This window comes from Siniperca chuatsi, linkage group LG4 (assembly GCF_020085105.1).
Source record: "Siniperca chuatsi isolate FFG_IHB_CAS linkage group LG4, ASM2008510v1, whole genome shotgun sequence".
Lineage (NCBI taxonomy): Eukaryota > Metazoa > Chordata > Actinopteri > Centrarchiformes > Sinipercidae > Siniperca > Siniperca chuatsi.
Window position 1 is genome coordinate 12158193 of NC_058045.1, and position 16905 is coordinate 12175097.

Consider the following 16905-nt stretch of genomic DNA (forward strand, 5'->3'; position numbering starts at 1 on the left):
TTTTTTTATATGTTAACATACAACATGTAAAAAAATCTAAATCCAAACTTTAACTTGCTGTCAAACAAAAGGTGCATTTACAGTATAAATGAGAATGATTAATCTTACGGAGAAGTCACTTTCGTTGTCAGTCTCCAGGTCGTTGTTCTCGGCCTGAATCTCTCTGGTCAGCTGCTCTTCCTCAGCGATGGCACTGGCAATCGCCTCCTCGTTGGCCTTCTCCAGACGGTCGGCAAGCTCCTCTTTCTTGGCCAGGACCTCTGCCATGGACTGGGGCTGAACACATGACACAGATACCACCTCACACACATAGCATTTCACACTTCATAAATGTTGAGTTCATACAAACAACCACTGAGGAACCAGAAAAACAGAAATCTGTTGTTGGCATATAATAGGCGTTTTTCATGGCCGTCATTTTGACATGTCACAGTTGATAAAAACACAGGTATATATAGTCAAATTTAAGTTGGCTGAATTCCATTTAGCTGCTTCGGTTGCAGGGTCATGGTATTGTGCATGCTGGACCACTGTCACACTGTCATACCTTACTGGGACACAACTGAGTGGAAATTATGAAATATTTTAAAACAGACAAATGTGGTAAATATTTCTAATTGAATCAAAAGTATTTGATGTGTAGCACCTGTAGTACTAAATTTTAGCTTCTGTGCAGTTGTTCTGATTTGTACTTGGGTGCATAATCCAAAGACTGAGGGGAACACCATATCAACCCAATCACAGTTTGTACCACACAATCATCACAAGAATCACAAGTGAGGACGCATTCAAGAGTCATGCAGGGCACATTTACTGTGAGGATGAAGAGATGGTGGAAGGAGGCAACTGATGGTTTTGCACTAGGAAACTGTTTACTTCAACCTTTTAAGTATTTTCTGAGTTTATATATTTTCATGACATGGCAATAAAGGGGAATGACTCACAGATTACTCCAGAGCAGCAACTACTCTAAATCAATTAAAGAGCTTTCTCAACAGTATGTGTCTTTTACGTGAGGTATGTATGGGAAGGTTAAACAGTTCTGGGTCTAAATCTTAGGCACACAAGTATCGCCTGGACAAGGTCAAAGACTAGACGGTTGTTAAATTAGAGGCCAAATAGCCTTCACAACTACTACTTTTTTTCCATGTTTTCATTCACCACCTGTCAAAATCTGACAGCATCCCACTTAGAGGTGTAGTCATCCTTGATTAAGTGTATGGAGCTCTGTGTTTACACACTCCATGATGCTAAATAATAGTGACAACACTTGATTTAGGCAGACAATGTTTGCCTAAAATGTGATGCTGGGTTGAATACAAACTGGAAAATCAGTAAAGGTTTTGCAGCATTATTATTTTTTTGCACAGAATTTTAAAAGTGGCCAAAATAACTAAAACCAGTTGAGAGATTAGTTTTGGGCAACTCCCTGGAAGCACTTGCTCGAGTACAAAAGTAATTTACTCACAACTATTCTTCACAGTGAACGACGCTATAACAACACTACACAGAGCTATGCAGTCTTGCTTGCACATTTGGTCTGGAGGTTTCTTAAGCTTGACTTTGTTTAGGCGGTAAAGGACCCTTAGGGATCCCTGCCCTCCCGCCCTCCCCTCCCTCTGCTCCTCCATCTCTCAGCACTCACAGTAGAAAGCTCTGTGGGGTCCAGCACACTCTCCAGTTTCACCGCTGCCATGGGAGTCTCAGCCTGTCCTGGAGCAGATGTGGCCATGCCCTGCGACGCGCCCCCCTCAGCCCCACTGTCCCCCAAGGCCAACAGTGCACCGAGCACATCCGTCTGGGGAAGGTCTGGGGATGCGGAGAGGACCAGAGCAGGGACTGGGACTGATAAGGTAATGTCTGTTGGTGGGACTGTGACTGAGGATGTGGTGGGCTCTGGGGCTGGGGAAGGGGTATGAGCTGCTATGGGGGGAGGCGCGTCTTCACAGGGTGCGTCGACACACTGCCCCGAGTCTTGTACACTTTCTGCTGGGGGCTGCACCAACAGTCACACAAACACACGCAAACTCAATTAAAGACATGCATATTTCAAGCAATTCATGAGAGCAATAATAAAAAAACCCAAACCAAACCAGTCAATACTCAACACATAGCTGAAAACACAAGTCATGCAGGAAAGCTGGTACTGACATGCCCTAAACATCCAATTATGATTAAAATAAGCTGATAGATTGTAAATAATGATTTGTATTTCAAAGTCAACCGATGGCTATAACACACTCTTACCAAGTGTGCCTTGAGGCATCGACAGAACATTTATTTCATGAGAGTGAAAATGGGTTTTCTGCCTCTGAAATGTCAGTTTACAATCAATCGCCTTAAAGTTGATATGCCTGTCTGGACAGTCTGTCTATGAATACCATGGAGCCCAAAACAACAACAAATGTGGCTGATAAAATGGTCTAGTGTTACTCTGCTACTCGTGAATAATTGATATCCATAGACTGCTCAGGGAGAAAGATGTCACAAGGTACTGAACCTTAGTACCTCCATCATGTGTCCGTTCTCTGGACATCCAACCTTCTCCAAGGGGTCAGGCTCCACAGGGACTTGCTGCTCAGTGTCCGTCTGGGTCACGTCCTTGTCCAGGGGACACTGAGGATGGAGTTGTTGCTTCTCCTGTGGCGGCAGATGTGACTGGTTACACTTGGCGCTGTCCTGTTTTGGGGTGACATGAGCCAAGACAGGACTGACCTTAGCAACTATGGCGGCAGAGCGAGGCTTGGCAGCACGTCCTCGCTGGACGGTCTCCCAGCCCTCAGCATCCTTTTTACCTGGAAAACACATGGCGTACTGTGTCAGTCAAGAAGAAGAAGATGTGTTGCTGTGTTCTCCATGTTAGAAGAAACCGCATTCTGGCTCTGTGCAGGAGGAGATTTCTTACCCATTTTTTCTACCGGGAAGGTGGTCGGTTGACTGGAGCTAGGGACGGACTGAGTACACTTCACTCGGTCTGCCCAGCTGGGGCCTGTGTGGGAGAGCCGGGCTGCAGTCAGTGTAGATGGAGGACCACTGAATGACATATACACATACATACACACACACACACACACACACACACACACACACACACACACACACACACACACACTGCATGAAAACAAACAAATGTGCACCTGTGCAGTGGAGCCTTTACTGTCGGCAGGTAGGATTTTCAATTTTATTATGCTATCACATCTAATCTCTGAGCGGCTCTTACTGTGCTGCCTGTCTACAACACTTCAGCGGACTGAAGACAGTGCCTATCTAACAACCCTGCACTCTCCACTCTGAGATAACATGGGACTGTATTGGACAACAGGCCTCCGTCATGATCAATATCCATTTCCTGCAGCATCCGATTACAGAGCAGTGCACATATTGAACTGATGCTTCAGCAGTCTTTAACTGACACTTTCATCTACACCTTCCACTGATTCTGTGGCCAAAGAGTGAGAGACTCAACAAATTGCATTAAACAAATGCTTAACCATCAGCAATCAATGTCTGTATTGCTAGATAACGTAGTCTGCATTTTCTAACCCCTTCAGGATGCCTTATGATACAATTTTAATCACATAAAATGTTGCGTTGATCTTTAAAACAAAATCAAATGTCTAATGGTGACGATGAAAAATGGGGTTTGGTGCAGGATACAGGCCTTAAAACAGGACTAAAGATAATGACAGTGAGACAGAGTTTACCCAAAGTTGAGTGTGCGACGTGCACCGGGAGAAGGGACCATTCTGTCCGCTGAGGGGCTTGGCATCACATGGCGTCCCGGAGACATCTTACGCACCTCCCAGGCTAAGGATGTGGGCCTGAACAAAGTGAAAGTGGCGAACATTACTTAACTAACACTAATTCCTAGTTGCTAAACACACACTGACTTGGATCACACTTTGGCAAATCAGTTAAATGGCTGATTCACTTGCAGCAATTTATGCAATAAATTGAGCATGTCAAAGTTTCAGGTTGTCTTATTGATTAACAGTACGCTTTAAATGAACAATTTGGGAGGCAGCGGGAATCTCTTTTCTTAGTCAATTTACGGTTGCAGTGGTCACTGTGTTAAAGAGAAGCCAATAAACTCATGGATCTCTTTGAATTAAAGCCAAGGCTATTGATCCAGTCTGTTTGTGACTCAAAGCCAGGGACCAGACACCATCACTTCTAGTTTCACCTCAGGGAACAATTGAAAATGGGGAGTGAATGAGAGTGAGTGATAAAGAAAGGGAGTGAGAAAAATAAATGGAAGATCACCTGTTCTGGGCATCTGTTTTCTCCAACTTCTCCTGAAGCTGGATCCAGTCTATGAGAGCTTTGAAATCCCGCACGTAGTTGTCCAACATCATCAACACCTCCTAAAGACAGCGGTTACAATAGGATGGAGAGTTATTACACAGATATAATAAACACATGAAGAATGGCACAATGTACAAACCAATAGAAAGGTAGGTTTAAAAATAAATAAAGATAAATTGTATGCATTTGTGTCACTTGAGAATATTTGTTGGACAATATTCATGTAAAAAGCTGTATATTTCATTTCATAAATCTAGAAAATACCACAACAATTAAAAAAAAAGTAGCACTCAAACAAATACTTAAATCATAGAGCAGAATGTAATTTTAAACCTCAATGTAATTATGTTTTCGTAGATTTTGTATTGATATTTGTATAACCATTGCATAATCTAAGCATAAAATGATGCATTATATCTTTATGTTAGTATTTTCTACAGGCTTGTGATATTAACTATTTCTGGGATCAATTAGGCGTCATTTCTTTCAACTAAAACCAATAACTGGCATTTCAAATGCTTGTTGAGAGCCCAAATCTGCCTTCAAGTCAGTGTAAAAACTGCTACAGAGGTAGGTAGATCAAGAGTGTTGCTGGCACGCAGGAGCTGGCCCACACATGTTCATGTGCAAAGACAAACAATTGATTGAAAAAGTTTGAGGAAGAACAGAGAAGGCAAATTCCTTATAGCAAATGTCTATTATCTACACTTGGACTGCCTCACAATGTTGGTTATCCAGAGGTGGTGGGCTGTGTGGAGCTTTTTCCCAGAGCTCTAATGAAACGAACACAACTGATTGATGGGGAGCGTGAAGGGAGTGGTAATTGAGAGTAAAGCTTCACAGTGCTTTTAGTTAATAGACAAGTCAGGCCAGTGAAAGATGTGTCCAGCAGCAGGTCGGCTGATTAGAGCTGGTTAACAGGCAAAGACCACTGCTATGGCCTGGTGTTCATTTGGTAATGAAGGCCAAGATGAAGAGAGGTTTGTTGCTTATCTGACAGATAAACCAACGGTGAGTGAAGGCACCATAAAGTGGCTTTCAGCATGTTAACAGGCATACTTACCTAAATACAGCCCTCACATAACATTTCATGAGGAATGACAAAAAGTTTAACCTTCCAAAAGCTAAAAGCCTGTGGTTCTTACAACAAGAATGAACAGGTACAGCCTAGGTTAGACTGAGTGACCTCAAGTAAATAATTCACAGTTTTGATTGTTGTTTTTTAAGTAAGTCATTTAAGACCAAAATAGCCTATTTCAGTTCACTTTAAAAATTATATTAATAACTTAAGAGGTGTGGGCTTTATTAATAAGCATATATGAATCATTCTGCTGGGTGAACAATTTCCCTCTGAGTGGGAAAACATTTAATAGTAGGTCAGTTCTCATTTAAAATTATACAAAGCATTACAGTAACATTACAGAGAGTTAGGCATCACTTCCTGACAATGGTTATGTTTATGTCCATACGTTTTGGGGTTGAAAGTTTTTAGCTATTTGTGCGAGAGCACACAATGCAGATTGCCCACAGCTACACTGGGGGTTTGTGGCTGGGGGATATCAGAGCACTCTGCCTCCCCTCCAGATGACTCATTCATCTATCAGTGTCCATTAAGCCCAAGCTGGGTGGGATGGGGGGTTATGAACAGCACTGAGCTCCATGGCTATTAGACAGCATTAGGGTGTAGAGAGATACAGTGGTATGGGGGGAAAAAAACACGTACTGGCCAGATGTCTGACACAGGCCAAGTGACAACATGTTGATCACACCACAGGGAGCTGCGCTGTGGCACTGACAGCAAGCCAACCACACCACAGGGAACTGGGCTACGGTACTGACCGCAGAATGTCACCAGAACCATGCTCAGCATAATGCAGCATGGCAGAAGAATCAATAAAACACAGGACCAGCAATATCATACCAGTACGCCCTGGAGCAACATCACAGTGCCACCGCAAGGCTTCACCAAAACAAAACACACAGATCCACAAAACAGGGAAAAATGTCACAAATGCCAGGATGTAGACCAAAAAGGAGCCGAAATGGCCAAGCACCATTTCAGCAAATGCCTGATGACAAACACAATCCATATACAATATTGTTTACAGTCTGTCATCAATATTCAATCAGCCAGGCCCAAGAGAGAGTCCTGTGATAATTCTCTCACCAGAAAGCCTTCAGAGAGCCCCTCTGACATTAAGCAGAAATCAAGAAGAATGTGAGCTCTTTGTTATGATCTCAATGTCCCCCTCTAGTGTTCATAAATCCTAACACCCTTCAGTCTCCCCAAAGAAGGAATTTCTGTTTTGTCAGTTCAAATCATGAACCCACTGATCTTGAAATTAGAATTTGCATTTCTACATGGGACATTGTTTTTTTCTCCTCAAAGCAGACTAACCCTGCATTCCACGACGCTCTGATCAGATTCACAGGTGACGTAAATCTCGTCCACAGCACGACGGAGGTTGTCAAAGAGGAAAGCCCAGTAGCGTGCTCGCAGGTCCACCTTGCGGGGCTGCCTGGCTTTGGTGGGGCTCTTCTCTGCCCCCTTGTCCAACAAGGCACCAGCTGTGCCTTTACTTTCCACACCAGCATTCTGTGGAGACAAAGCATGGACCAAACATTATAGTAATAATTTATTAATATCAATCTAATTTAATAATTTATTAATAATAACTTATTACAGTGTCATGTAAGTCTCTAGTTGTTATATAGCAGCCACAGCACTTTTTTTTTGTTGGCTGGGACAGGAGGTGCAGATATTATATACCTTTTATTACCAACCATGCATAACATGAGGAAAATAGGGAGATTTTAACCAATTGCAGCAATGGTGACACCACGTATTACCCCAGTGGTTTCAACCAGAGTGCGTCAGGAAGTATTAAATATTAAAATAGAAACTATCAATATATATGGGAACTAAAAGAAAATACTACATTAGGTTAAATAGCATTTTACAAGCCCAATCAGTGGCAAATTGTTGTTAACAATATTGCTGTCACACTATAATGCCCCATCCCATAACATTCTCCTTCTAGCCTGCTGCAATCTAACGCATATCTTTTTTTAAATTTCACAACCTTATGTAAGAACATCTAATGGACATAAGGCTATATTGAAAATGAAGTTCAGAAGCAGCAAAGGAATATTCAGGCACTTCCCATACTATAATTGCAGACTAGGATTTCTCCCCTTTTTCCCGTGAAATCAGCTTTTCTAAGACTGACTTACACAATGCAAAAACAGGAAGTTTCATGATCATCACAGATCCACTTGCAGTGTTAGGCAAAAGAATTAGATGACTTAGCTTAGTGAATGGTGCCCTCTAGTGAAAAGAGATGATATACCAACCTGTTTCTTATTCCTTTGTTGACCAGAATTTATCCTCTGGGCCCTGGAACTGCCACTGGAGTTGCTTTTGGACTTTGCTATATGAAAAAGACAAAAAATAGGCTTATATATAGTAACTGATGATCATGATGAAGGTAACAATCAACATGCATATATGATGATCATGGACAATTATTGTGTTGATAAATGTTGATAAATCCAAATGTCACAAATGTACAATAACAGAAAAGTGGAAAAAAACAATAACCCTAATTGAAGTGTTGAAGGTAAATAATTGACTATTCAGTTGCAGAAGATGCATGTCAACAGAACAACCCACATGAGGCCCACAAAAAAGAGTGAGAGTCAGAGAAAAACTGAGAAAGTGTGAGAGGCTGTGGTGGGGGTTTCTGAGTAGGATGGTCTAAAACAAGTTTTCTTTGATATAAAGCGTAAATAAATGTGATGGAGCACTGCAATGCTATACAGGAAACTATACTGTTGAACAGACAAGTTGAAAGTTACTATCTTACCAGTTATTTTTCTTTGAAATTTAGGGATTTCAAAAATTACATCAAAAGCTTTGTGAAAACAAGTCAACGCCTATTACATAATAGTATATTAACCAAACACAGTAAACCACAGTATAGCGGGGACTTGTGCCACCAAAAATGTAATGTTCTACATAACAGAGGACCAGGCGTCGGTTTAAGCTTTAGCCCGCATAAGAGATTCTCAGCACTCTATCTTCATTTATCAGTATAGCTATGAGATGAAAAATGATCATTGTGTTCCAGCTGATATTGTATTACAATGAACAGCACTGTCTGGTTTGGGTATGATCACAGACTGTGCATGACATTGCCAAAGACAGTCAGTGTAATGCTCCAAAAAAACCAAAAACAACTAAACATGTTCCACTGGCCCAAAGATATAGGAAGGTAGGTGTAGCTGCTAAACATCATCAGCAACACCTACCACTGAATAAAGACCTAAACAATAAAAATGTCATACTCCATTTACTCTTGTGATGTGCTGTATGGCAATAATGTAGCATATTAGCATGTAAAGAAAGTTTGTTTTGCATGCAGCTACCAACCTTCCTCCTCTTTGTTCTCTAGAGGTACACTCCAGGCAATGAGGTTTCGAGCAGCACGGCCCTCTTCAGCAACTATCTTCCTCACCTTGTCATGGCTGTTGGAGCGCTGAAAAGATGCCTGCAGGAGAAACAGATTCAACACATCAATTTTGCACTTTATCCAAGAGCAAAGGAAAGATGGTGTAGAGCATGACAAGATGACATATGTGACAAACAAATGTGGGATTCATAAGGTGAATTTGAAAATGATCACGATATGCTGCCCAGGCTACGGCTAGTTTGACATTAGGAAATTCTGAGAAACATGATGTATTGCAAGACAAACACAAGGTGTCCTGACATTCTCAATGAAGCTTCAGTGGAATAATAGACACAAAGCTGAGGGGCATTTTCCATTACTTTCCAAGTTGTGACACCATAGAATGCAATATGGGCTTATTTCATGGCCACACATAAAAAGAAAGAAAGGATGCTTTTTAAAAACATCATACATTTTTTAAACTTGGTTTGTAGTCAGTTTAACTTTGGTCATACTCTTATTGTCCACAAATTACATGAAAATATTAACCTGTGTAGCCAAAGCCTGATATACTGTAACTTGTTTCTCCATGGCATAGAGCTCCATTGTTGTCAGAAAACTATTAAATAAACATCAATGAGTCACACAGTTGCACTGGGTGACATGTTCCTTTATTATGATGAACCTGGGCACTGTAGTATTTTGAGGCAATCCCACATACACTCTTTTTGCTGCAAATATTCACTAGCACAACAAATCTGCAGCTGAAAATAGTCCTCAATAAATAGACTAACTCCTGTTAGAGTAACATTTGCTAAAAACTACAGTACAGGAAATTACTTAGCATTTTTTCAAAATGAAACCATTTACATCGTCAGTAGGAATGAATGGGCTTGGGGCTGAGTGTCACAGACATGGTGGGGATGTTGGAAAGTATTTAGAGACAGACTAACACATTGCTGGTTTTGGTCTCCTCATGGGATTGTATTGTTGCTATGGTTACCTCCATTTTAATACACCTTGCACACTAACTTTGTACAGTGGTTAAAGTAGTGTGTACACCAGTACAGTGTGTTTTCATAGCCCTTCAAATAATCAAGGAAATCAATTATATTGTGTATTTAATCAATGCATTACGAATTTTAAAAGGTAACTGAAATCAAACAGTGCGTAACAGACGGCCTATAGTCCATTTAAGACACACCATTCAAATCTAAAACATAAAGACATAAATACCACAAAAAGGCAAGATTGTTAAATGTTTGTAGTACAGGGAAGATATACCTAACCTGTGCTTCATAGTAACGCAAACCTTTCCAATATGTGCAAAACAAGCTTAACAGAAAATTCAAAATTAATCAAAAGTACTAAATGCCATTAAAATTATTATATTAAATCCATAATCCTTTCATTTAATGCAACCGCAAGGGGGCAGAAGTCTTATAGTCTTCTTGTGCCAGTCCCAAGTCTGGATAAATGCAGAGGGTTGTGTCAGGAAGGGCATCCGACGTAAAACACATGCCAAATTAAAAATGCGAATCGTGCAAATGACTTCCATACCAGATCGTTCGGGGCCCGGGTTAACAACGACCGCCACCGGTGCTGTTGACCTACAGGGTACCGGTGGAAATTGGACTACTGTTGGTCAAAGACGAAGAAGGAGAGGAGGAAGGTGTGTTCGCAGGCAGTGAGAGAAGAGGAAAGCTAAGAATGTAGGACTGACAGTAGGGACTTTGAATGTTGGGACTATGACAGGGAAGGCTAGAGAGTTGATTGACATGATGCAGAGAAGGAAGGTGGACATACTGTGTGTCCAGGTGACCAACTGGAAAGGTAGCAAGGCTAGAAGCTTAGGAGCAGGGTTCAAGTTGTTCTACCATGGGTCAGATAGGAAGAGAAACGGAGTAGGAGTTATCCTGAAAGAGGAGTTTGTGAGGAATGTTCTAGAGTGTTCTAGTGAAAAGAGTATCAGACAGGTTGATGAGTCTGAAGCTGGAAATTGAAGGGGTGATGTTCAATGTTGTGAGTGGTTATGCCCCACAGGTAGGATGTGAGTTAGAAGAGAAGGAGAAACTCTGGAGTGAGTTAGATGAAGTGATGCAGAGCATCCCCAGAGGTGAGAGAGTGGTGATTGGTGCAGATTTCAATGGGCATGTAGGTGAAGGGAACAGAGGTGATGAGAATGTGATGGGCAGGTTTGGTCTTCAGGACAGGAACGCAGAAGGACAGATGGTGGTAGACTTTGCAAAGAGGATGGAAATGGCTGTAGTGAACACTTTCTTCCAGAAGAGGCAGGAACATAGGGTGACATATAAGAGCGGAGGTAGAAGCACTCAGATGGACTACATCTTGTTTAGACGTTGTAATCTGAAAGAGACCAGTGACTGTAAAGTAGTGGTAGGGGAGAGTGTAGCCAGACAACACAGGATGGTAGTGTGTAAAATGTCTCTGGTGGTGAGGAAGATGAAGAGGACAAAGGCAGAGCAGAGAACAAAGTGGTGGAAGTTGAAAAAGGAAGAATGTCGTGTAGTTTTCAGGGAGGAGCTGAGACAGACTCTGGGTGGTCAGGAAGTGCTCCCAGATGACTGAACCACTACAGCTACTGTGATCAGGGAGACAGGTAGGAGGGTACTCGGTGTGTCATCTGGAAAGAGGAAAGTGGACAAGGAGACTTGGTGGTGGAACGAGGAAGTGCAGGAGTGTATACAGAGAAAGAGGTTAGCTAAGAAGAAGTGGGACACTGAGAGGGCTGAAGAGAGTAGACAGGAGTACAGGGAGACGCAGCGTAAGGTGAAGGTAGAGGTGGCAAAGGCCAAACAAAGAGCATATGAGGACTTGTATGCTAGGTTGGACACTAAAGAGGGAGAGGTGGATTTGTACAGGTTGGCCAGACAAAGAGATAGAGATGCGAAGGATGTGCAGCAGGTTAGGGTGATTAAAGATAAGGATGGAAATGTATTGACAGGTGCCAGGAGTGTGATGGGAAGATGGAAGGAGTACTTTGAAGAGTTGATGAATGAGGAAAATAAAAGGGAACGAAGAGTAGAAGAAGTGACTGGTGTGGAGCAGGAAGTAGCAAAGATTAGCAAGAGTGAAGTGAGGAGGACGTTGAAGAGGATGAAGAGTGGAAAGGCAGTTGGTCCTGATGACATAAATGTGGAGGTATGGAAGTGTCTAGGAGAGGTGGCAGTGGAGTTTCTGACTAGTTTGTTTAACAAGATCTTGGAGAGTGAGAGGATGCCCGAGGAATGGAGGAGAAGTGTACTGGTGCCAATTTTTGGATGACATTGTGATTTGTAGTGAGAGCAGGGAGCAGGTGGAGGAAAATCTAGAGATGGAGGTCTGCTCTGGAAAACAGAGGAATGAAGCTTAGCCGCAGTAAGACAGAATACATGTGCGTCAATGAGAGGGACCCAGGTGGAATGGTGAGGTTACAGGGAGCAGAGGTGAAGAAGGTGCAGGACTTTAAGTACTTAGGGTCAACGGTTCAGAGCAATGGAGACTGTGGAAAAGAGGTGAAGAGGCGAGTGCAAGCAGGTTGGAACGGGTGGAGAAAAGTGTCAGGTGTGTTGTGTGATAAAAGAGTATCAGCAAGAATGAAAGGAAAGGTGTTCAAGACGGTGGTGAGACCAGCGATGTTGTACAGCTTAGAGACAGTGGCACTGAAGAAAAGACAAGAGGCAGAGCTGGAGGTAGCAGAGCTTAAGATGTTGAGGTTCTCTTTGGGAGTGACGAGGACGGACAGGATCAGGAACGAGGACATCAGAGGGACAGCTCATGTTAGATGTTTCGGAGATAAAGTCAGAGAGGCCAGATTGAGGTGGTTTGGACATGTTCAGAGGAGACACAGTGAATATATTGGTAGAAGGATGCTGAGGTTGGAGCTGCCAGGCAGGAGGTCTAGAGGAAGACCAAAGAGGAGATTTATGGATGTAGTGAGAGAGGACATGAAGTTAATTGGTGTGAGTGAAGAGGATGGAGAGGACAGGGTTAGATGGAGGCACATGATTCGCTGTGGCGACCCCTGAAAGAGAACAGCCGAAAGGAAAACAAGAATCCTTTCATTTCAATGAAAAATAGCAATACTCAGCAGTACCACAAGAGAGCGTATTGCAATATGCTGTTTCAATTATTTGTCCCATCCCTGGTGTGTGGTTTTGAGCCGGGGGTTGAAGCCACAATACTTCAAGTTTATGGAAGAGGTCTACTGGCACTGACTGTGACAAGAAACAGCTAGAGGCAGGAGCTCTAAACCGGCTTTATGCCCAGCATGCATCATGGTTGACCTACACATTGAATATGCATCAGTGAACTTAACTGTAACCTCGGGTGAAGCAGATACTGTGAACCAAATTTAATGCTGCGAGAAGTAATTCAACACATCGTTTACCTATGGGACATTAAGATGCCCTGTGATGAACCATGACATCAACATCTCTCTGCATCACCATCTCACAGAGAAGCATTCTCTCACATAACAGTTTGGTGAAACGGCTTATGCATTAATGCATAGACCGAATCTGCTTAACACCCTACAAGCAATAACATCTACAACTCAATTTTGCTAGGCAATGACAAAAATACACAGTGTACCCAATAGTCTATTTGATATAATTTGGCTTTGTAATCTTAAAATCACTAAACATTCTGACTTCTGGCAATCTGATTACAAAACAACACAGAAGCTAATACCTAGAGGCTTATCATTCTGGATCTTCCACTCACTGTGTTTCCTCTCCCAGCAAAACAGCCTGTACCACAGTACTGTTCATAAATGATTTAATCTAATGTTGACTAATCCAGAGAAAATGTGGGTATTTTGGTCAGACAACTATAATATGTGGTTTAAGACTTAAAATACATTGTTACCTTAAACCAACACAAAAATTGAGAGCCAGTTCTCCTCTTAATAGCAAATGAGTCATGGAACAAACCGTTCTCTCTTTTCCTGGCTGCCTCTCACTAGCAACACTATTCAGACAAGAAGGCTACAGCAAAATTATTCCTCTACCAGAAGAGGGACACAGTCTGTCTTGTCCAAGGCTTTGAGGTAATTCAAAGCAAGTGATAATTAGGCCAAGGTTTATGTAAAAATAAAATGTAACAATATTTTCAGACTATCCTTTAAAGCTAGTGGAATAATGTGAACATGGCTCATTAGGGGTTACACATGCAGAAACAGCATGCGTGTATTGGTCTGATACTATTTAATGTCCCTAAGGGAGATACCCAGCTGACCTACTTTTGGTGAGCAAAATTCTTAACATGTCGACTGGCCTGGGTTTTATTCGGCCAAGTAGAAAGAGACTACAAAGAGATAAAAGAACATCAATCAACACAGCTATAATGAGCAAGAACTAGTGAGGTGGGTCAGCGTCAATGCACCCTCTCCCATCTACAAATTGTAAATATTTACTCTGTGTTTCCTGGGCTTGGCAACCACTGGATGACAGATGTTGTGAGAATACCTTACCTACTCACAACTCAAGGCTAACTGTGTGCAGCAGCCTGAGGCAAAAAAGGCTTACAGCAACATTCCCTTGATCCACTTAATCAGCTGCAAACAAGCTGTCTCCTGGGCTGCACTGTAGAATAAGATACATTGTGGAGCATAATTCTGGTTATATTCTCTAGCCAGGCAATCCTTCCCCATGCACTGTGCAGAGTAAGAGGCAAGTGTAAGGTTTCCCTTTTGGCAAGGTCTACAAACAGGTGCAAGCAGCAAGACAGTGGGTGAGATCTAGCTCATTAGGAGAGACACAGAGAAAATCAAAAGATTAGAGGATACATACAGAATAGAAGTACAGTCTGTAAGCAGGTTCCTCGGCCTTATCCACCCCTGACATACTTTTGCAGCCCACTTCAGACAACCTGTTCCCCCTCACCAGCACTGCCACTTGTGCAAGGTGACATCGTCATCTGACAACAGGACCAAAATAGACTCCTACTGTGTAGTCCACACTGCTATAGCAACTTGCCCAGTGCCAACTCCTCTCCCAGTGGCGATTGAGAGAGACAAGTGCTCAGTAGTCCACCAGTCCTGCCTTTCACTTTGACTACTCTGTCTGTAACTCTGTCTGTAATCTAGCCTGAGCCCTCAGTGCTCTGCTGAGTTAGCAGCCACTTCTTAGGCCCGACTCGCTGCCTGCTGCTGTCTATCTGTCTGCCACTCTCCTCTGCTCTGCTCTCCACTGCATGCACCTTCCTATATTTACAGCTTCTCTGCTTTCCCTGCTCTGCATCAGAGCCCCCACTCTCTCTGTTTCTCATCTCTCACTCTCCTTCTGCCACAACACTGCGCGGTCATGTGTACACAGCAGGCCTGCAGCTCTGCCTCCCATCCTGTGTTGCCAGTGATGAGAGTGTAGCTGCAGGCTCAGAGACAGTATGTGCTAACGCAAGCCTGGCCATGCATTAACCACACAGGGTGATGCTCTGGATCTGATTTGACTCAGCATTCAATGATTCATAGGCTGCTGGGGGAACAAAACACACAAGCCCACATGGTTTACTGCCTACGAATGAAACAAACTTACAAAGTCTGCAAGAAGAAGTTGAGACAAACAGGGAGAGCATTTGTCACATTCTTGTTTTTATGACGATATGACATATATATATATATATATATATTCTCACAAGGCCAATTATCGTCCTTTGGTAACAATGCACCAGTGGGTGTGTTTAACAAGGGTATTGATGGAGAGGGAAACATTTCAGCAACTTATGAGACCACCAGAGCTGACACCATCACACCTAAAGAAGGTACTGTCATCCAAAAATGCTCCTTTCCTGCTGGAACTGTTGGCTAAGTGAACCCATTCTAAATTATCCAGTCACTTAGCTCAAGCTAGCTAACAGTGCATCGGAATTCTACTGTTCTTGACAATTATTTCAGCTATAAGCAACGAGCTAATAAGTCATTACGTACCTTTAAAGCGGTTATGGATGCATTCTTGCTTTTGCCTCCTCCATGAGAGGATCCCGAGCTGTTGCTACCAGACCTCTCCCTCCCGTCTCCACCTTGGCTAAGTCTCGGGCCGAGACGGTGCTGCCCAGCGCCACGCCGTCGTCCATCATGGCGGTTGTCTTTGGACATCGACAAGCGGTATGTTCAATGATCTGTCAGTGAGAAATAAAAGTCTACGAAGGTCGAAGTTATCTTGTTGTCAGAGTTGATTGAAAAAAACATGTCAGGTAAATACATGACAGTGAGGACAACCTAACAGCAGCAAGTATGTTGAGTTTACATTTTTGACTGGCGATGGGATTATCCAATAAATTCACCGTAACATGGAAACAACATACGCGTCAGCCAATCATGTACAGTCTAGTCTGGGTCAAAGGGTGGAACAGACTTTCTTTGGGCGGGACTTCAAACTGTCTACCATGGCAACCATGAAGATCGGGCGGGACGTTAGGTTGATTTCTCACTGTGTCACATAATCTACAGACAAAACAGGAAACCCAGAAGAGAAGTGAACCTGCCTTCAAAATAAAAACATTTGGGAGCAGCCCTTCCTCCCTTGAAACTATGAAACTAGATACACCAAGCATGAAAATATTGCAACAATTAAAGAGAGTAGAACACATTACACTAGTACTTTAACAGCTCACTAGTTCTTTAGACCTTTCAGAACAGTATGTTATCTGCTTGCACTATTTGTGTATTAACCATGTATAGGCTACACAGTTTACAGTAACAGTTTGACCTGTTTATAGGCAGTGTATGGTGTCATCTATTTGTTGTTTATATCGCTGTGTCTATTTTTTCACCTACTGTACATAGCTTATGTTTACCTTATGTTGCTCAGTTTAGCTGTATGTCTATCTTGTACGTTTAAACATACTAGGCCAATAAAGTTGATTCTGATCTAATTGTATATAAATCACTAAATGGTTTAGCCCCAAAATATATTGTTAACCTGCTTGTACAATATGAAACTGCCAAGCCACTCAGATGTCCTGGAAATAGGTTGATACTATTCATAGAGCAATAACAAAGATCGGTGAGCTTCTTTTTGTTGTATGTGCCATACTTATGGAACAAATTACCGAGGATCTAAGGTGTGCCCGAACTATGACCACCGTTAAAAGCAGGTTTAAAACCCTATTAAATCAGGCCTGCCTCTAAATTTGTATATATGTGTTA

General features: G+C 42.4%; 1 protein-coding gene across 5 annotated transcripts in view; it reads right to left on the reverse strand.

Moving 5' to 3' along the window:
- Positions 1-16011, reverse strand: part of scaper (S-phase cyclin A-associated protein in the ER) — a 60982-nt gene extending 44971 nt beyond the window's left edge. The window contains exons 1-11 of one of the 5 annotated variants that reach the window (XM_044192055.1): positions 15685-16008; positions 8738-8855; positions 7660-7736; positions 6704-6901; positions 4264-4364; positions 3705-3821; positions 2906-3033; positions 2716-2795; positions 2509-2640; positions 1646-1996; positions 109-276 (exon numbers count right to left, since the gene is read on the reverse strand). In XM_044192055.1, the coding sequence (XP_044047990.1) occupies positions 109-276; positions 1646-1996; positions 2509-2640; positions 2716-2795; positions 2906-3033; positions 3705-3821; positions 4264-4364; positions 6704-6901; positions 7660-7736; positions 8738-8855; positions 15685-15852 (1638 nt within the window). In that variant the 5' untranslated portion in view covers positions 15853-16008. Of the gene's footprint in view, positions 1-108; positions 277-1645; positions 1997-2508; positions 2796-2905; positions 3034-3704; positions 3822-4263; positions 4365-6703; positions 6902-7659; positions 7737-8737; positions 8856-14548; positions 14936-15684 lie in introns of those variants that run through there. The other 4 variants (XM_044192054.1, XM_044192056.1, XM_044192058.1 and 1 more) reach the window with 4 other exon arrangements.
- Positions 16012-16905: the final 894 nt, after the last annotated feature.